The sequence below is a fragment of the Melitaea cinxia genome, chromosome 17 (genome assembly GCF_905220565.1).
Source record: "Melitaea cinxia chromosome 17, ilMelCinx1.1, whole genome shotgun sequence".
NCBI lineage: Eukaryota > Metazoa > Arthropoda > Insecta > Lepidoptera > Nymphalidae > Melitaea > Melitaea cinxia.
In genome coordinates, this window is record NC_059410.1 from 11,033,244 (window position 1) to 11,055,429 (window position 22,186).

General features: G+C 40.2%; 1 protein-coding gene across 1 annotated transcript; it reads right to left on the bottom strand.

Annotated features, from left to right (window-relative positions):
- Positions 1 to 6,904: 6,904 nt before the first annotated feature.
- Positions 6,905 to 21,771, bottom strand: LOC123661391 (fanconi-associated nuclease 1 homolog). The gene is made up of 11 exons (XM_045596355.1): positions 20,887 to 21,771; positions 20,488 to 20,778; positions 19,922 to 20,126; positions 19,556 to 19,786; positions 18,837 to 18,956; positions 17,028 to 17,262; positions 15,551 to 15,756; positions 12,957 to 13,072; positions 12,103 to 12,354; positions 10,495 to 10,658; positions 6,905 to 7,207 (listed from the first exon to the last, which is right to left on the bottom strand). The coding sequence occupies exons 1-11, from the start codon at positions 21,356 to 21,358 to the stop codon at positions 7,028 to 7,030; spliced, it is 2,472 nt and encodes an 823-aa protein (XP_045452311.1). The 5' UTR covers positions 21,359 to 21,771; the 3' UTR covers positions 6,905 to 7,027.
- Positions 21,772 to 22,186: the final 415 nt, after the last annotated feature.

Below are 22,186 nucleotides of genomic sequence, written 5' to 3' on the forward strand. Positions count from 1 at the left end.
GACTGAACAAAGAATATATGAATATGCGCTGCGACACAGCGATTACCTATACTAATCTGTTTATTCTGTCTGGCAGTTTAATCTGAATACATTTACAATTTATTTGTTTTTGTTTTTTTCATTAGGATAATGTGGAACCAATTTTCTTACTTTCTAAATCTTTCGCTTAGCGTACAAAGACAAAGAACTTGAAATTTTTAATGTTACAGAAAAATATACCAGTGTATTGAAATTGAGTTGTTGAGAACTTCGCCAGCTGTTACGGTCCCTAAACTGATATTTAGCCTACATATAGAAAAATTCCGGTTGCATACTTCCACAGCTCTTCAAGATAAAACGTAAAAATCAAATGAGCAATGAAATAGACACCGATCGTATGGAATACGAAATTCTAACAGTTTATAGATCTAAAGAATCTTGAAGAAACTAACTGATTGCAGCAACCAACTCTTTACACTAGATTTACTATTTGTATATACCTACATTTCTACCTATCACCAGAATGACTGGTGCATGGGAAACAGTGGCGTAGCGTAGTGGGGGCGGGGGGGGCGGCCCGCCCCGGGCGGCACTTTTTAGGGGGCGGCAAAATTGAACAAAACTTAAATAATAAAAACAATTAGTAAATACTAGCGGCCCGGTACGTGCTTCGCTACGTATAAAGTGAAATAATAATAAAAAAATTACATCAAATTCATTTCTAATACAAAAAAAAAAAAAAATAATTGCTAGGCTATTTTAAAACTTAATCCAAAACATTTGGATAAACAGTATTTTTTGTTTTTCCATTTTGAGAAGCAATAGTCGAAGACTTTTTCATAGTCCACAAATGCCATACACAGCGGCTGATTATATTCTTCTGTCTTTTGTATAATCTACCGAACAGTATGGATGTGGTCTACAGTGCTGTAGTCATTTCGAAACCCCGCTGCTCCGGTAGTTGGAATTCGTCGAGTCTTCTGGCGAGACGATTCGTAACAACACTCGAAAACAGCTTATAGATATGGCTCAGAAGTGAGATTGATGTGTAATTCTTTGACAGAGACTTGTCGCCTCTCTTAAAGAACAGCACCAAGCACACTACTGGACCACATCTCCGGCGTGGTACCTCGGTGGGTGACGGCGTGAAAGAGTCTCGCCAAGACTTTTAGGGCAGGTCGCCTTGCGGCTTTAAGTAGCTCAGTCGTAACTACGTCATCCCTATTCTGCTCAATCAGAGTAGCAATCTCTCTCGTATTTGAGCAGTGGAGGTCTCGGCGTACAAGTTTTCGTATCTTCTTGGAAAGAGCCCTCTGTTCTGGCGAAGCTGTTTGAGCAGTGAGCAACTCGCGCCTCCGCCACATTTGATCCAAGCTTCGGAAGAGGGTTGGACTGCTTTGTTGACGTCGTCGGCGGAAAGTGCCTACGACCTAGTGTACACACCGTCTTCACCACGTCGTCGGACATCTCTTCCACGTTGTCAGTAGTTTCCAGCGAATCGAATCGGTTTTGGAGTTCCCATTGAAACTGCTCGGAGCCACATAGTAATTGGGGCAGCGTACGTTGGAGAGTAGATTTCACTAAGCGGGCCGCTCTTTTCGGAGGTATATATTTAAAGTGCTCCGCAATAACCGGTGGTTACAGTGTTAAACCAATTAACTGAATCTCTCTCGTTCCTCGTCATAGTGTTGGGGCTTTGCCATGTACACCGCCTTTGGGGCTTCTTCTCAAAAAATTGAATTCATCAAGAAGAGCCCCTCTGACTCGTAGTAGTTGACGAGCATCTGCCTCCTGCGATTCCTGCGCCCCTACCCGTGTGGTCCGATCCTCGATTCGTCGCGGTCTTGTATTCCCACTTTAGCGTTGAAGTCTCCCATAACAACGTTGTAGAAGGCCGAAGTAGTCCCATGCATGGCCCTAGTAATATCGTCATATAAGGCTTCGACTTCATTGTCAGATTGTGCTGAGGTCGGCGCATAGAGCTGTATCACTTTTAGGGAGTACCTGTCACTGAGTTTAAGTACAAGGTACGCTACCCGGGTCGACACATTGCTGACTTCCACAACGCTGTTAGTGAGAGTCTTGTGGACCAGAAAATCGACGCCACCTTGGGAAAGCCCATCACCTTCACGGAAGCAGAACAAGTGCCCGGAGTCCAGGATCATCGTGTCTTCACCCTCTCTTCAAACTTCAGACAACATGTATTATTGTGTATGACACCAGTATGCTTCACTTAAGTTTAAGCTTAAGACTCGGTTTTACTTCCAGTTCGGTAAGGTTGTGGTCCAGCCGTAACATGCCTCCATTATACGTAACCGGTACGTAGTACCTGTAGTTTTGAGTGGCAGCCTCCCGTATTCCGGTGATCCTCAGCACCCTCCGCCCCACCGTTACCGCAGCCGCTACTGTAGCTGGGAATAGTGGGGCTACTGAGAACCGAGGGCCTAAAATTCTACCGCGAACTCATGAGAGTTTTTGCCCATAGTCACTACGCTAGGCAGGCGGGTTAGTGACCGCAGGGCTAGCTTTGTCGCACCGAAGACGCTGCTGCTGGTCTTCGGTTGTGTATTTAAAAAGCTAGCTGTAGGATGGCCATACCGCCATCGGTCGGCTTCACTAGTTCCACAGTGGTATTGGAACTTTGCTATTTCATATTATTAACTAGCTGATCCGGCAAACGTTGTTTTGCCAATAAACTATCTACTATAATATAAGTGTGCGGGGATTTACTTATAAACGAAAGCGTTGTAGACAATGAAAGTATGCTTTATTTAGTGCACAGAAAAATTAAAATAATACATATTACAGTCACTACTACGATCGGTACACAAATAAAACCAAAAAAAACAATGGCCGAAAACAGTATAGTGAGTAAGACAGGAGACCGGCTTTATTCTCATCCCTACTCCGTGATGTTTGCTAGATGAGAGGTGACAACGTAATGTAGACATCTAGCGGGGATAACTGATCGATTGATAGTTATCGACCGGCGAAGACAGGAGATCAAATTAAATTGAGAAAAAAATCACAATTAAAGGAAATTATTAAAAATAATAAAAAATAAAAATTGCGATGGAAAAATAGGGCTTGATCGTAGAAAGGTTGAAAATTAAGTGTAATATAATTTTTTTTATTCGAAGTCATGACAAAATAAATATAAAAATCCTGCCAAAAAATTAAAGTTTATAATTAACAAATAAAATATAGGGGTTGATCGTAGAAGGTTGAAAATTTAGGGTTGTATGTATTTCTTAATGTTGTATCATAAAAAAATATAAATAATTTATCTAAAAATAAAAAAAAAATAAAAAATAGGAGTGGACTACCCTTAACATTTAGGGGGATGAAAAATAGATGTTGTTCGATTCTCAGACCTACCCAATATGCACACAAAATTTCATGAGAATCGGTCTAGCCGTTTCGGAGGAGTTTAACTACAAACACCGCGACACGAGAATTTTATATATTAGATTAATTTATTTATTTTACATGAAATAGTATGTCTTAATAATGATCACTAATCTAATAAAATATAATAAGTACTATTAATTATTTTGTGTTGTTATTTAATTGATTGAAATTTTGATTTGGGCAAATTGAGATAAGGATTGATGAATTTTGCATGGAATTAAATAAAGCTTTATCATTATTATTATTATTATTATTGGAACTTTTCTATACCTTAGTCGCCTCTTACGACACCCACGGGATGAAAGGGGGTGGCTAAATTCTATTTGTCGTAGCCACTCAGCTAAGTAAGTTTTAGTATATTTTAAATTGAAATACCTAAATAAGGGGGCAGCAAAATTTTCTTTCGCCCCGGGCGGCCGACAACCACGCTACGCCACTGATGAGAAATAATGCTTATTGAGGCTTCTAGTTATTTTCATTTAAAAAAATGTACAAAAAATAACACTGATTTTAATTGATAAATAGATTTAATGATATTTTTAATCGACTTCACAAAAAGAAAGAGGTTCTCAATCCGACTAAATTTTAATTTTATTTTTTATAATTTTTTACTGGGTGTACCGATCTACCGTAAGCTTTAGAGTACCAATTTCAGTAGGTAATCACGTCTTGACATAATACTGGAGAAAAGTGAGGTTCCACACTTGTTCTACACTAGGGTGGCAAACAAGCGTATTGTTCACCTGATAGTAAGCAATTACCGTTGCATATAGACTGCAACACCAGAAACATCGTGAGCGCGGTAGCGACGCTCTGGTTACCGTACTCACCATATAGGAAAAGAACATTATTTGAGAGGAGTATTAGTTGCTTCTGATCTTTTGTAATGTTTAGGTGCTTCCTAAGTCGGGCTGCCCCAGATTTTGAGCAAGATATTTTCTGTGCCCTACCTCAATGATACACATGTTCTACAAAGGTTCTTACATTTATGTAGACTTCGAAATATCCTTTCTTATGTCTAAGTGGGGATAAAGGTAAATGATTACGCTTGGAGATCGTTTGGACTAAAAATTTCTTACATGTGTTAAATAAAGCTCGAAACAAGAGAAGAAAAAAAAACTGGTTGTCTGTAAAGTTGGTTTACGGACGATAGTTTAACGTGACAACGTCATAACAAAACATCTCCTCAGACCATTGAGGTGAGATGATTTATCATATCATTGCCTCGAACGAATAGGTTACTCGAGTGAAAGAGAGATAGATGACTGTGACGCAAGCGTACAATGAGCTTAACGGGACAATGAGTCATCCTTTTTCGTGCATGCAGCCGAATGCATGCATCGATTTATTAGACGTTGTTATGTCAAAAATTGCAATAGTCACCAAACACATTTTTGCTCATTTCAATTTATATTACTACTATACTTACTACTTAGTTACTATCAACACAGAAAATCGGTACACCCAGTAGAAAGTTATGCGGTATAATACAACGTAGGTCGACGAAAAAAGCGTCAAGTAAAAACGTATTATTAGATATAACTCGAAAAGTAGTTGTTAGATCTCAAATAAATTTAAATGGGACCAATTGACACACACCACCTTTCGATTAAAAAAAAAAATGTCGAAATCGGTCCACACGGTCAAAAGTCCTGATGTAACATACATAAAAAAAATACAGTCAAATTGAGAACCTCCTCCTTTTTTGGAAGTCGGTTAAAAACAAAGTCGCTTTCTCTGTCCCTAGTCCCTATGTATGCTTAAATCTTTTTAAAACTACGCAACGGATTTTGATGTGGTTTTTTTTTAATAGATAGAGTGATCGAAGAGGAAGGTTTATATGTATAATAATAACATCCATTAAATAGTGGAGAAATACTTATTTTTGAGGTTTCTAATGTGATGTCGCAAATAATTACATTTATTCCGCTTACATTGCAAACGCAGCCTGAACCCTACGAGATTTATCAAAATAATGTACTAAGTATTGCACACATTGAAAAGGTCTACAGAAAACTCCGCTATGGTCCACTATGGTGTCTATCTCTTATGGATATCCCACAATAACATTTTTTTGTCATTTATTTTTTACGTCAAATAATGGCTAATTTTCAAAGCGATTTTAACCAATACAGCATTAATCCTTATCTAATTAAATACCATAAATACATTGTTGATTTAATATAGATCTATATAGCCCTTTACAGCATATGGTTTAAATGAATATTTTCGAAGATATTACAGATTTAAAAATTGCGGTACGTAGCGTTTGCGGCGATTCCGGCCGGCTTTTGCTCTAAAGTTAACGCATGCGGGCCACAGGCAGTAATGAATAAATCAAAACTACTGGATCGATTTTAATCATTTTTTCAGTGAATGACATAGGCTATAATTATATTTTATAGCCGTGCGAAGCCGGAGCGGGTCGCTAGTATATAATATATTGATCTGGAGGAAGTGGATAGATAGTGGTTTTTAAGGCTTTTTGATAAATTTTGATTTCATTTACAAATAATTTTCAAAAATGAAATGAGAGAAATTAAAAAAATGTAGGTAAGCATTTCATAATATTTATTTTTTTAAAATACAACATTTTATATATTTATCAGTCACAAACTAAATTATTATTATCACAATTATTTTAAATAATTAAAAATCTTAGGTAACAGCACCATATTCGAATCTTAAGAAAAATTATTAGTTACATATTTTCAAAATGACATGATGAAACTACACATTTAAATTTTTATTAGGTTTCTATTGTAAAGAACCTAATACGAGTTAATATTGTATCTCCTTCAACACTCACTACTGAAAAATAATAAACGGCATCACTATGCTTATATTAATATAAAACAATAAAAAAAATTAAAATAAAGACAAATCTCTATTATTTTCTTTTAAATTTGCAGAAAATGTATAATTAAATCCACAATTGTACCTGTACCTTATTTTTTAAAATTTAGATAATAATAACAATCGAAAATATATTTTAACATGCATTTATCAATTCAAAATGAATACTAACCATAATATCACATTTTTTTCTAGACTTTTTTTTTCTACTCTTTCAGTTTAATTTTTAATTTCTGCTTTAGTTTTCGGTATTGTACAGTTACAGTACAGCATATTACTTTTAGGTACTTGTTTACAAAAGTAAAACAAAATCCGTAGTAAAATATATTATGATTATTTTTCTTAATTAATAGCACTTGCACTGTAACTATAATTATTTTTTGTCATTTCTTGTCATATTTCGTATATTTATTTAGAACTAACTGTCCTGGCGAACTTCATACCGCTCAGTTTTATATTTCGTAAATTTATAGAATTATTTTTAAATTTTCTTTTATACTAACCCTATCGAACAACACAACAAAACATCCTTTTTTTATACAACTATTTTCGCGCCAGACATCCCGGTTTTCTGCAATCCTCATCCTACAATCTTATGTAGATCGTCGGTCCAGCAGGCCGAAAGTCGTCACACACTGTGTTTGCCAAGTTATGCGCGTACATATATTTATTTTTATTTAAATAAATTATATACTGTAGTAGTCTTATTCTTCTACACGGGGACAGAGGCCTGTGCCTAGTAATAAGATGTTACCGGCCGAATCGTGATTGTATGGTAGTCTTATGAATAATTCCAGTCGTCTAGATCAAAATCCTCAGTATTTCTAGAACGTGACCGAGCGGTATTGACCCCCACATAGCAAAAGCGTGCGTTGATACCGTGCTGCCGCATGTAGTGAATCCATTGGATTTGTTCCACGGACGGCTTGTCCGAATCAGTCTTCACTTCAACGAACGCTATCTGTAACATTATTAGTTCTAATTATTTAATCGATGGTAACAATATTTATTTGCGTACACGTTTTTTAAAAATATTTACAAGGAACAATTGATATTCGAATCGAATTTAAATTATTGTAAATTTAAAAGTAAAATAATACAATTAATAATCCAATTTACTAATAACACACAAATATTTTAAAGAAATTGTGGTCGTAAATTTCTACACAATCGTATTTTACTATAGTAAAAAGACATGGCATCGAGTTTTACCAGATATAGCTGAGAACCAGTGCATGGAAACTCGCTTTAACAAAAAAAAACCAAATCGGTCTATTCGTCCAAGAGCTACGATGGCACAGAAAAACATTGGCGTCAAACTTATAACACTACTCTGATGTAGATGCGTGTGCCGTGTAGGCGCCCAACCGGCGGTTGACGGGCTTGAGTGGGTATTTGTACTTTTAGGCCTGGCCTTACCTGGCAGGCCCGATGGCCTGTCCGAGTACGGGCCTTAAGGCACACCTCTGGGGCCGGGCTTTCATCACCGGGGCACGTTGCCAACGGGATCAAGTTATTTTGACGCGATGGGCTATGGCCTATGGCCTTGGGGTCTTCGTCTGGTCAAAAGTATTTATTCCCACCATCAGGTCGTTCCCTGTCGGGTGGTCACTCACTTACTTGGTTGGCGTTGAAATGTCCTCCCCCGCGTCGTCTGAATCGTCGCCACCGCTATCCGCGCTGGGTCGGCTCGGTGGTGATTGCAGGAGATCGCGAGGTAGAGGACGCCCTTCCGGCAGTCTCGCATGGAGCGGGGCAATCCCGTAGAGGTGTACGTACGCACCTTTTGCAGCGGCTCACTGGGGCTCACCTGGCGCGGCGCGGCGCCCCACAGCGTGAGGTCGGGGAAGCCGGCGGCGGCGGGCCGGCGCGCCAGGCGGCGGCACAGAGGGACACAGCGGCTCACTGGGGCTCACCTGGCGCGGCGCGGCGCCCCACAGCGTGAGGTCGGGGAAGCCGGCGGCGGCGGGCCGGCGCGCCAGGCGGCGGCACAGAGGGACACAGCGGCTCACTGGGGCTCACCTGGCGCGGCGCGGCGCCCCACAGCGTGAGGTCGGGGAAGCCGGCGGCGGCGGGCCGGCGCGCCAGGCGGCGGCACAGAGGGACACAGCGGCTCACTGGGGCTCACCTGGCGCGGCGCGGCGCCCCACAGCGTGAGGTCGGGGAAGCCGGCGGCGGCGGGCCGGCGCGCCAGGCGGCGGCACAGAGGGACACAGCGGCTCACTGGGGCTCACCTGGCGCGGCGCGGCGCCCCACAGCGTGAGGTCGGGGAAGCCGGCGGCGGCGGGCCGGCGCGCCAGGCGGCGGCACAGAGGGACACAGCGGCTCACTGGGGCTCACCTGGCGCGGCGCGGCGCCCCACAGCGTGAGGTCGGGGAAGCCGGCGGCGGCGGGCCGGCGCGCCAGGCGGCGGCACAGAGGGACACAGCGGCTCACTGGGGCTCACCTGGCGCGGCGCGGCGCCCCACAGCGTGAGGTCGGGGAAGCCGGCGGCGGCGGGCCGGCGCGCCAGGCGGCGGCACAGAGGGACACAGCGGCTCACTGGGGCTCACCTGGCGCGGCGCGGCGCCCCACAGCGTGAGGTCGGGGAAGCCGGCGGCGGCGGGCCGGCGCGCCAGGCGGCGGCACAGAGGGACACAGCGGCTCACTGGGGCTCACCTGGCGCGGCGCGGCGCCCCACAGCGTGAGGTCGGGGAAGCCGGCGGCGGCGGGCCGGCGCGCCAGGCGGCGGCACAGAGGGACACAGCGGCTCACTGGGGCTCACCTGGCGCGGCGCGGCGCCCCACAGCGTGAGGTCGGGGAAGCCGGCGGCGGCGGGCCGGCGCGCCAGGCGGCGGCACAGAGGGACACAGCGGCTCACTGGGGCTCACCTGGCGCGGCGCGGCGCCCCACAGCGTGAGGTCGGGGAAGCCGGCGGCGGCGGGCCGGCGCGCCAGGCGGCGGCACAGAGGGACACAGCGGCTCACTGGGGCTCACCTGGCGCGGCGCGGCGCCCCACAGCGTGAGGTCGGGGAAGCCGGCGGCGGCGGGCCGGCGCGCCAGGCGGCGGCACAGAGGGACACAGCGGCTCACTGGGGCTCACCTGGCGCGGCGCGGCGCCCCACAGCGTGAGGTCGGGGAAGCCGGCGGCGGCGGGCCGGCGCGCCAGGCGGCGGCACAGAGGGACACAGCGGCTCACTGGGGCTCACCTGGCGCGGCGCGGCGCCCCACAGCGTGAGGTCGGGGAAGCCGGCGGCGGCGGGCCGGCGCGCCAGGCGGCGGCACAGAGGGACACAGCGGCTCACTGGGGCTCACCTGGCGCGGCGCGGCGCCCCACAGCGTGAGGTCGGGGAAGCCGGCGGCGGCGGGCCGGCGCGCCAGGCGGCGGCACAGAGGGACACAGCGGCTCACTGGGGCTCACCTGGCGCGGCGCGGCGCCCCACAGCGTGAGGTCGGGGAAGCCGGCGGCGGCGGGCCGGCGCGCCAGGCGGCGGCACAGAGGGACACAGCGGCTCACTGGGGCTCACCTGGCGCGGCGCGGCGCCCCACAGCGTGAGGTCGGGGAAGCCGGCGGCGGCGGGCCGGCGCGCCAGGCGGCGGCACAGAGGGACACAGCGGCTCACTGGGGCTCACCTGGCGCGGCGCGGCGCCCCACAGCGTGAGGTCGGGGAAGCCGGCGGCGGCGGGCCGGCGCGCCAGGCGGCGGCACAGAGGGACACAGCGGCTCACTGGGGCTCACCTGGCGCGGCGCGGCGCCCCACAGCGTGAGGTCGGGGAAGCCGGCGGCGGCGGGCCGGCGCGCCAGGCGGCGGCACAGAGGGACACAGCGGCTCACTGGGGCTCACCTGGCGCGGCGCGGCGCCCCACAGCGTGAGGTCGGGGAAGCCGGCGGCGGCGGGCCGGCGCGCCAGGCGGCGGCACAGAGGGACACAGCGGCTCACTGGGGCTCACCTGGCGCGGCGCGGCGCCCCACAGCGTGAGGTCGGGGAAGCCGGCGGCGGCGGGCCGGCGCGCCAGGCGGCGGCACAGAGGGACACAGCGGCTCACTGGGGCTCACCTGGCGCGGCGCGGCGCCCCACAGCGTGAGGTCGGGGAAGCCGGCGGCGGCGGGCCGGCGCGCCAGGCGGCGGCACAGAGGGACACAGCGGCTCACTGGGGCTCACCTGGCGCGGCGCGGCGCCCCACAGCGTGAGGTCGGGGAAGCCGGCGGCGGCGGGCCGGCGCGCCAGGCGGCGGCACAGAGGGACACAGCGGCTCACTGGGGCTCACCTGGCGCGGCGCGGCGCCCCACAGCGTGAGGTCGGGGAAGCCGGCGGCGGCGGGCCGGCGCGCCAGGCGGCGGCACAGCGCGGCCAGCGCGCGCGGCGCCAGCTGCCCGGCCGCGCCCCGCAGCGCCGCCGCGGGCAGCGCGCGCTGCACGCCCGACACCTCCGCTGCACGCCACATGGAATATTTACAAAGTCTTTTTTCACTGGTCGTCATTATCACGCAGCAAACGTCCGAGATTGGACGTAGTCCAGTATGGTACACTTCTATAGTACGGACGCGGAGCACGAAGAATTTCGTACAATTACCTTTTTGCCCACTGCCAGTAGTTCTCAAAATTTTTATATAAAGTACGAAGCTTTAAAAAATCGATAGTTTAGAATTTGGGATGTCTTAGAACTCGTTATTTGCACACTACACTAAATATACGCTGTCTGTCCGTTGATCGATCTAGTCACAAAATAAAATATTTTTTGTTTAATCATAGAAAAGAACATATATATTATATATATTACTATGTGTACAATTTGGTAATTATACTTTGTATATGAAAAAAGACACCAATAAACACACATTCGCATATAATATAAGTATTGTTAACTTTTGAGTTAAATTAAAAATGAAAAACGATGAATCTTGTGAGTTAAATTTGGTAAAAAAAAAATAAAAATAAAAAGGTTGACAATCTGTGAATACGGCTGTCACTACACCTGTGTGAGCGCAACGACAATATGTTTATACGCGAGCGACAAAAACAAAAGATGAGGGGTCAATGTACAAAATTCTTCGTGCTCCGCGTCCGTACTTTAATGCCATCGTCATCTACCCGCAAACTTCAATTTCGTGAACGATAAATTCGTAGACAATGTCAAACTATCGAGCTCCGCAAAATAAAAATAAATAACGTAGTAAATATCCCGTTTTATACAATTTTGATAATGAAAATAGCCATGTTAATTTAAAATCTTATTTTTTTAGCTTTCTCCTGCGAGTGCTATATCTATTATTAATCTTGGATTGAATGGTTTAAATATCTATTGTCTTTATTATGATTATCTACATGTCGCTCCGACGCCAACGTCGACAAACGAACGCCTCTTTTGGGCCTGTGGATAAAATAATAGCGAAAGGGTTTATTTAATGAATAAATCCTTACACCGAAATGAGAGCTGTTTCATAGCCAATATAATGACATAGGGTTGCCTACTAAAAATCTAGTTTGAATGGCGGTAAGCAAATATAATATAGCCTGGCCAGGAATTTTCCAGCCAACTCTCGAGATTTATCTTTAACATACTAAAGTAGATATAAAATAATTCTTATCAACTAAGCAAATAGGTGAGCATTGTGTCTAGTTGGGATCTTAGATTATTAAAAGTTATAGGTAACTTTACCAGCTACCCGTTACCTAAAACACGGCTTTAAGTTGTTTACCTTACGAACAGACAACCGTATATGTAAAATCAGATCTTGATCATGAAACAATGAACTAAATAAAGTGCAATAAATGACATTACCACAAAAAGCTCAGTAATACAGATGGGTGGTGGGATGGTGAGTCACAAAAATTAGAAATAAACAACTGATGAAAATAATTAATAATTTGCTTACTTTCTGGTCTACTTTTCCAAACGGCTTCCATTTTAGACAATGTTTCTTCTATTGGTGATTCCTCTATTTCCCTAAGTCTCTCCTCTATTAATGACTTTCTGTTAGTATAGAAACTTTCGCAGAACATGTCCAAGGGATAAGATTGGTAATAGGACAAGAATATACCACGAACACCACGTAGTGGCTTGTATATTATATCCCAGAACAATAAGAAGAATATTGTTTTTACTATCCTGCCTTCCCAATGTCCACCTGTAATAGTAATTATCTTATTACACTGATGGCAGAGATGGTCCAGTTGATAAATCGACTCTAGAATTTCATAGGTTCAAATCCCATTTGGTGCCAGTTTCAACTTTTTCTTGCATTTAGAATATGTCTTATGTTAGAAAAAACACTAGACAAACTTAGTACTGCTTTCTCGCTATTCCAACTTTCTTATTTATTTATTTGCATTGTAATCCTAAACACAGTATTTCTACATTATTAGTATGTCAAACATTTTTATTCAAGAACATTTAGATGGATTAAAAAAAGAACATAAAATTAAATTATAGGAAAAAATAAAAAATGAAAATTACTGTAGAAGTTTGGCCTAAATATTCAAAGGTTCAATGCATAACTAAAGGAACCTTTCATGAAACACTTCATGAAAGGTTCCTTTAGTTATGTATATGTACGAAGAATTTCCTAGTACACGTATTGTTAGATATTATTTCAAATTTTTACGTTTTTATGTAATACAACTTTTGATTACACCTCAACTTTAAACTGCTTAACTCTTCCTATTTATTGTACGGTTCCGTACGATGTGTCATATAAAAAGTTACATCAGTTAATAAAACATATTTTACCAAATGTATATGTGCCCTGGTTTATGTAATGTGATATACAATACTCTTCCGCATCCTGGATCACTCTGCCGTCGGCATTGCGCGTCTCAAACTTAATCTTGCCTCTTCCTGTGTTACTGAAAAAAAGATCGTTTTATTATTAAAATACATGACTAAAAATGCATTTCTTCATGTAGGTCAGGCGTCGGCAACCTTTTGAGTACAGAGCCAAAAATTACAATTTACAAAATTTCAGTTATTAAAGTGCCAAATAAATAGTACTGGCATAAATAAAGTTTTTGGTAAAAAAAAAAACTAACCTTTTAATCATAAGATAATAAAATCTATTTATTCATATATTTGTCGTGTTTAATATAATTAGATAATATACATACATATTTGTATGGAATTATTAGATAATTACCTATTATTTAAGTAAAAACATTTAAACTTACTTTACTTCTATAATTACTTTTATTTCTAATTAATAACAAAAAAATTGGGAAAACAAATTAAATGGAAACGATGGCTTTGTATGAATATTCAAGTAGAAAATTTAAACTTTACTAGCAATGTAACTTGTAATAAAAAATAAATAAAAAAATAACATATATTTGAGCAAACAAATGAGATGGGAGCGTTGTCTTTGCATTTTAGAAAATTTGGATAAATTTGACTCATAACTTGTTGTTTTAAGTTTCAAACATGGCTCTAAATTTTCATTTTTTAGTTGGCTTCTTACTTTACTTTTAATTATAATCATGCAAGAGAACGCTTGCTCGCACGAATATGTCGATCCGAAGATAGCACTCCAATACATTTGGAAACCTACCGCACTTATTATGAAGCAGGAGGTCTGAACACTGAGTCTCCATTTCGTTTAACAATTCTTTAAACTGGCGATGGTAGAGTGCTTTTGACAAGATGCTATTAACAGGTTTGATTACCAAATTCACATCAGCTATTTCGGCCGAAAGTGTTTGGGCACAAAGCGCTTCTTGGTGTGTTAAGCAGTGAAACTTCAGAATTTCGTGGATTGTATATATATATTTTTTTTTTTGATAATATCAATATTTGCGTATGCAACTAAAGAGCCATAGCTTCACACCCAAAGAGCGGCTCGCGAGCCGCAGGTTACCGACCCCAGATCTAGGTACATGTAATCGCTAACCCAAAAAACGAGTGTGGTTTAAATCACATGACTGAAGTAAGACTTCTTTGGCTCCATTTAAATATATATATACTAGCTGATCTGGCGAACTTCTTACCACCTTATTTTTTTTCTTAAATATAATAATAATTACATATATACATATACAATATAGCCTATCTTTTAAGTTGGATCAAACTGCACACGGTGTGCAATTTGATTAAAATCGGTTAAGTAGTTTAGAAGTCCATCGCGGACAAACAACGTGCCGCATAAATTATGTATATTAAGATATGTTTGTATGTTTATATGTGTATAATATATAGAGTAATATACGAAACATAACTCTCTCTCTCTCTCTTTTTATCTTCACTAACTTATATCTCCCTCTCAACTTCCGTTCGCCTCACACGATCACAACACACTTTTCGTAACGCTCTCGTCACGCATTCAACAGCTTAATCTCCAAATCAAGCGTGCATAAAGAAGTTTTACTTCAAAAATCCAATTGGTACTGTAGATGCTGTGTATGTGTATTTTATGTTAGAGTTTTAAAATTTATTTTTGTATCTGTTTATATTACTTAAAATCACATTACAACAAGATTACTATATGAAATTGATTACTAAAAAATAAACTATAGTGCGTTCAACAAAAGGAGATACCAGACGTAAACAATGGTCATTAGCGACGACGGAACAAACAAAATGTAGTCTATTTTTCTATCTTGTTTATTTGCTATCTGCTGCACGACTCTGGGCTAGGGATGGGCAAGGTAAAATGAGACTATAGCTGGGTTTGAAAACATTCGGACGGCCCTTTGATTTTGCAGTTATTTATTTTTATATCATTCTGTATCCTGAAGCGATACATGTAATAAATAAATATATATTCAAGAATAACTAATTGTTCGTTTAGATAACATAATTATATAAGATTTAATACTTTTTAAATATTTATTATTAAAATATAAATTTGACATTGTGTAAGTACCCAAAAAAGGTTAAAAAACCCTGCATAGACGAATGACTTGACATTAAGTTTGTTTACATCTGGTATCTCCTTTTGTTGAACATACTTTATATTCTATAATTATAATATTATTTATTATTAAATGCTAAAAAAAATAGGTTTTTCACAGCTAAACAAGAAACTTGTAATTTTTGGAACTAAAATATTTTTTCAAACCTTCGAAGGAGTTTGTGCTTTACTCTCACAAAATGAAAAATATGGGAAGCACTTACTTATTATATTATAAACCTCTATATTTTCATAACAATGCACATCAAGCTATAAATTAAATATCAAGTCTTTATTGAATACTATTACAGTAAAAAGAATTGTTTAAAAAATATTATGTTGGATGTCAACATTTTGGATGGATGATAGCAAAATAACACGAGAACCACTTAATGAAATACAATGAATTCTATTTACTGAGAACATCACAATACACATTACTCACTCCATTGGCTGTTTGTAAAAGTGGTCGGCAGGAATATTTTTTTCAAGAATTTCACTTTTTTTCACTTGTTCAAGTAACTGTTCCTTTAACTGAGTGTCTATGGGATTTTTTTGTCTCCTTGCTAACAATTCAGCACGAGGACGCATGAAATCTTTTAGTTCTTCAGAAATGTTTGAATTAAAACCTTCTAATAGTATTTCAGCCGCCTAGAGATACAAAAATAAATAATATCAGTAGAAAATATACTAAAACTGTAAAAAATGGCATATTTAGAAAATAAGTTACAGCCTTAATGGGGGAATAACATCACAACAGACAGCATAAACACACATAATAAAATTCATATCCTGGAATATGAAAAAACTTTTTAAATTAAAATTAAAAAGCTAATAAGTATGTTTGCTAGAGTTTATAATTTTGTTAAAGGTTGGAAACATCCTGTATTTGATGCATAAATTTTCATTTTTCAATTTTGATCAAAACATTAAAAATACTTTTTTCAATAATATTAGCTTAAAATTATTATTATTTTATTTTAGGTAAAGCTTTAGATTAGGTAAAACCGAATTTCGGGACCGTGGGGGAAGGGGGGGGGGGTGGAACGCTACCCCTGGTACCACTGTCACACCTCAGAACCCCATGGTTATGGAGATATCCATGGTTAAAGTTCTGAGGTTAGAAGAAGAATTTCGAAAGTTAGAGGAACGCTTGGCTCCGGCGCTGCGGGAAGTGCAGCCCTTCCGCCCGCCGCCGTGCGAAAGCACGCTCACTGATGCTCCGTTCCGCAGCGGAGGCTCAGCCGCTCCTCTACGCATTCGTTCGCGCGCTTTCGCACGGCGGGCGAGGGCTGCCCTCCCTCCGCGCCTCCGCGGCACAAAAAAAACACTCTAGGGGTAGGACAGACCAAGACCACGTGGACAGTGGGATGCTCCGATTCGGTTTTGGGTATTTTTCGAATTTCTAAACCTATATTCTAGCACGCAATGTTACTAATTTGATTAGAATATTATGTCTGACGCGTTATTTTGTTTAAAAGTGTCGATTTGTCACACAATGCAAACAGTATGAGCTCAAAGGTATTATAATAGCTTTAAATTCTTCTTTTAACCTCAAAACTTTAACCATGGATATCTCCATAACCATGGGGTTTTGAGGTGTGACAGTGTTACCTTGTATAGATTCCCCTACACCCTCCACCCTCCACACCCAAAAACCCCATAATTCGGTTTTTCTAATTCGGTTTTACCTAATCTAGATCTTAGCCTTATTTTATACTTTATTGTACACCACAAATATATTACAAACAAAGCATAAAGATAGTCACAGACAGTGAAGTACAATGGGCAGACTTATGGCTAATTAGCCATTACTTCCAGACAACCCGGACATAAAAAGGAAATTTATCATCAAAATTATATAAGTAGGTAAAATTATATATGTAGGTAGTGAGTACAAATCAAACTTAAAGTAGTTTTACCTGATTAGCATGATTCAGTGACTTGTCTAGAATCAATGCTTTTTCCGAATACCATTCTCCCTTCTTTTTTTGTCTAAATGCATTTTGTTTTATAAGTGTTGTTAAAATGTCAACAGCTAAATTCAAATCATTTTCTACTTTTCCTTTCTTCAATTCCGAAATTCCAGCGTCAAGAATTTTCACATATATATAAGGAGGTGTGAACCGATACAACCACTCAGGTAGAGAAATATAACTGGAAAAATACTTATTTTATTAATTAGAGAAACATTGAAGAATCTTTTTATTTCTCGACTTATTAAAAACTAATTATAATCGTCTATTTGTGTTTGACAAATACTATCTGAAGAGCTTATTATAACTGGTCAATATGAACATGGCATTCTAATTTACTTTGGTCTAATTGTTTAGTTACTTATATTACAACTTTATTTCTATGCTCGTTTCAAGATATTTTGGAAATTCATATGTATTTTTAAACTGTAAATATGTTACTTCACATTATAAGAGACATAGGAGAGCTGTGTTCACAAACATTATACAGGGTGGGCCATGAATTAGTTAACATTTGAAAAAATCGTATAAAAAAAACCATTTAACATATTTTAGAAATCGTTTATTTACGAGAAAGCTAATTAGTTGTAATTTATTTTTTTAAAATTATTTCGTCTAAATGACCACCGTTTCGGTTTTTGCAGTCATTTAAGCGAGTCCTGAAGTTTTCGAATACTCTTCTGCAAAGAGACCGCGAGATCGCCGACATCTCTTCGATGATTTTTTCTTTAAGTTGAAGCAGTGTATTCGGTTTATCAATGTAGACACGACTTTTTAAATAACCCCATAAAAAGAAGTCTGCTGGGGATAGATCTGGACTTCTGGGTGGCCATGGGATGTCACCCCGTCTGGATATCAGCTTTTCCGGAAACATGTCTTTGACCACCGGCAAGGACTCGTTCGATGTGTGACACGTGGCTCCATCTTGTTGAAACCATGTGTTACGATTATAGCCAGCAAATTCCAGTAGCATCGGTGCTAAGAACTCCCGTAACATTTTCACATACTCGGCAGAATTAACAGTAACTGAACGGCCTCGAGAATCTTCAAAAAAGTAGGGTCCGACGATTCATTTTGCTGAAATTGCAGCCCATACAGCCCTTCTTCTAACCTCAAAACTTTAACCATCGATATCTCCATAACCATGGGGTTCCGAGGTGTGATAGTGGTACCAGGGGTAGTGTTCCCCACCCTCCCCTCCCCCATCCCCCCACGGTCCCGAAATTCGGTTTTACCTAATCTAGATCTTAGCCCAAATCTAATTTCAAAATACGGCGTAATGATGAGCGGGATAATCCTAATTCAGCCGAACGTTTGCGTGTCGATAAATCTGGATCACGTCGAACAGAAGCGGAAACTTGCTGCACGTTCTCTTCGCTCCGAGAAGTCCGCGGGCCGCCGGTTTGTTTCACATTTAGTGTAGATCCCGTCTTTTCGAACTTCTTCACCCATTTCTTTATTAAAGGAGCACTTGGACACTGACTTAAGTCGTGTAAACCATATTCAACGCGAAATAAGCGTCTCACAGTAATGAGCGAAAAGTTGTTTAAATAAAACTGTTTCACGCAGTAAGCGCGTTGCGGCCCCGTGAAGCGATCCATTGCGACTAAATTTCCAAGAAGCGAGCTAGTGCCCCCGCCCACACCCGCGCCCCGCGCGGCAATAGTTTGCGCGGTAAGTTACATTTAAATGTTAACGAATTCTTGGCCCACCCTGTATTTAAATTATGAAACAAAAACTCAAAAAAAAAATTACTTTGTCATTGCTTCTTTACTAATTCCGTTATATAGGTTGTAAACTGTTGCGATCAATTCACGTTTCTGGACTTCAGTAGCTGCTTCAAAATGTTCATATAATGAACGAGCATCCATATAGCTAAAAACATAATATTTAAAAGTTTATAAGACTGAATGTATAATGTGATTTGATGATATTCACGATTATCCAGATTAATAAATATTTTAGACAAATTCAACTAGTACATACACATTTGTATACATTGCACCAATTCGAGAAAGTGTCATATCTGCTAATAATTTGGTAGTAAACATTGATTATATAGTTATCAAGTAAAATTTATTTTTATTATTTTACTAACTGCCCGGACAGACTTTGTTCTGTCAAAAGTTAATGGTAACAATTAAAAAAAAATTATATATTTTTTTAATTTTTTTAGTATTAAAACCTTCTGTGGGCCTTAAGAAACATACAAAAAATAAATTAGCTGAATTGGTAAAACCTTTCTTGATCAATTCAGAGAGAACTCCAAAGATTTCTTTGTGCAATCCTTAAGTTTTTTTTATTGCTGTGGATTACAATCTATAGTAAATGTAGGTTTAATCAAATCTAAAGAAAATTTTAATTGAATTTATTATAACATTTTACTTAACATGACTAATTTTTTCTTATACAGAAGACAACAACAGAAATAAAATCATACATGTTTAAAATACGTACAAGAAATAAATACAAACCTTACAAATTGTTCCCTATTTTTAAACACCACACTGGCATTATCAATTTCCATTTCTTTGTCAATGGGAAAAGTTTCTTTATTTGATTTTTCATTAAGAAGCATCAATTCCAACCTTTTTTCTCTAATAATACTGTCATCCAGCCCAAGATACATTAGTGTATATAGCTCTGTAAGAGTTTTTTGAGCTTCGTCTGACAGTTTGTAACATAAGCCTAGCTTAGTGCGCATTCTGAAAAACAGTAAAAAATTTCATAAAAAATACTTTGACATAATTAAAAATAATTTATAAAACATAACTTCAGAGTTCAGCATATAATAAATGAGTCTTATAAATTTAAGATAATTAAGTTACAAAATAACTTACAATGTCAAAGCTCGATCTTGATTTGTGGTTTTTTTTCCATTTCCAGTCAAAAAGTTAGTCATATTTCTTTTCTGAAGGCAAAATTTCCTTAAACTCTCTGTAATTTCACTTTTATTTGTTACTTTAATTTTGAGATCCTTGCATATACTTTTTAACTCCTCTAGTTTCAGCAATTTCACTAATTCATCAAAATCAATATCTTGAGCTAGAACATACACTTTCATCAGTTTTATTCAAATAGGCTAAAATTCACACACCATAGGCGACCACCAACCCGCCTGCCCAGCGTGGTGACTACGGGCAAAACACATGAGTTCACGTCATTTTAGACATGTCTATTGTGCTATGTCCAGCAGTAGACTGTGATAGGCTGAAATGATTATGATGATGATGTGGCTAAAATTATTTTTAGTACATTTACATTTGGCTTTAAGCTTTTTAAATATGTTATTAACTATTATAGTAGTTAGCTCAACTGTTTTTTGTAAGAAGCAGAAAATTAAAGGTGATTAAAACCAGTCTCAAAACAATTCTGTTCTATAAATCATAGTTAGTGAACTACTTACCATTATTTGTGTTTCCTAAAGTGATAAATCCACTTTCAATGAGAGATGTAAGTGCTATTTGCAAAGTGGGATCATCAAATTTGCCTTCAAATGATTTGGCAGTCATGATCTGTTTTACTTTTTCCCATCGACGCCAGCCATCCTGTTGCCAATACAATCTACATACCAGTCTCATGCCTGGCTTTTTAACTTGCATTGCACTAGACAAAAGATCACAGCTACTTTGGCTCAGGAGGGGTTTCAAATTTTCATCACATAAAAACTGATGAATTATTTTTAATAAGAAAATAGCTGAAAAATAAATTAGATTAAGTATGTAAAAATTTAACCAATTATAAAACAGTTTAACTATTGCCATTTAAAAATGACAACAAGCTATATTTGTTAGTTATTACTCACTCTTATCATCTACATCTTGAGTAGCTTCAAGAAAATCGTGATTATTAAAAATAGTTTGGCTGCCACTTGCTGATAGGGCCTGAGAAAGATTTCTTTTAACTTTGGTAGGAGTTGTAACTGACTGACTTCGCTTCTTAATAGGTGAATAAAATTTACGCTTTCTCGTCGGTGTTTCTGAATTTGGCGAATTACTAAATTTTGTGCTACTAGAAGAAGGAGTTTGTGAACTCTTTTGACTGAAAGAACCACTGGGGAAAGTATGTATCGTCTCAGGTGTATAAGGTAGTGTTGATTGAGACGAACTTGTACCGCTTTGATTTAGTTCTTTTGGTGTTGAGCTTATTGCGTCTTCATCGTCACTAACCAAGTCTATAACGTCTGGAACATTTCTATTTTCATTTTTCAATTTCGGCGACTTGTTTGGAGTCTTTTTCAAACTTAAATTAAAGGATATTTTACGACCATTATTCATTTCTGTTAACAGATTAGATTTTACCCTAAAATACTTGTTTAATGTTGTTTGATTATTCATATTATAGTTCTTATTTACAATATAACTGCTATATATGCTTTTAATTATTTAACACAAATTTCTTTAAAGTAAAGAAATATATAATAATAACACTTGTCCTTTATCCACTTTCGTATTCAGTTTGATATGCGTCATAAGCGGTAACAATTGGATAAATAAAACTTATTTTTCAATTAAAAATTGTATCTTTCTCTGGTTTTTTTTCTTATCGAAGCTAACTGGAGTCTGGACTCCGTTTGTGGCGTATATGATAATCACAGAACACTATTACTCCTATGATGATAATAATATTCTTATCACAAACTTCATGCCGCGCTTTTCAGCAGTGTGACTACTGCTAGTGGAGGTTAAAAACTACTAAATTCTACCAAAAGAGTACGAAAAAATACTAAAAATCTATACATTTCTTCGCTGTTACGTTACAACGAAGAAGCATAATTTTTTCTTGATTATAATGATAAAACAATAAGATGATCAAAGATGATCAAAGAACACCATAAATTAGATGAAACAATGTTTATTACTTAAAATTAAAATCTGCAGAAATATTATAGGTATTTTTAAATTGTGATCGAGTTATGGTTAACCTCCTTTATGTTGGGTAACATTGTTATAAAGCTGAGTCCATTAATTTGATTTGAAAGCCCTATTTCTTATCATCTTTAATGTATTCTACTTTTTATTGAAATTTTGTGTTTCACTCTAATAATAAGAGACCAGTTTAATAAGAGACCAGTATAAAATACCTCCGAGAATTACCGTTTATGT

Coding starts and splice junctions, on each gene's coding strand:
- LOC123661391 (XM_045596355.1), bottom strand. CDS start 21,358: ATGAATAATGGTCGTAAAATATCCTTTAATTTAAGTTTGAAAAAGACT. Junction 15,757..17,027: donor CACTGAATCATGCTAATCAG/GTAAAACTACTT, acceptor TTGTATCTCTAG/GCGGCTGAAATACTATTAGA. Junction 13,073..15,550: donor TTTTACAAACAGCCAATGGA/GTGAGTAATGTG, acceptor TCTTTTTTTCAG/TAACACAGGAAGAGGCAAGA.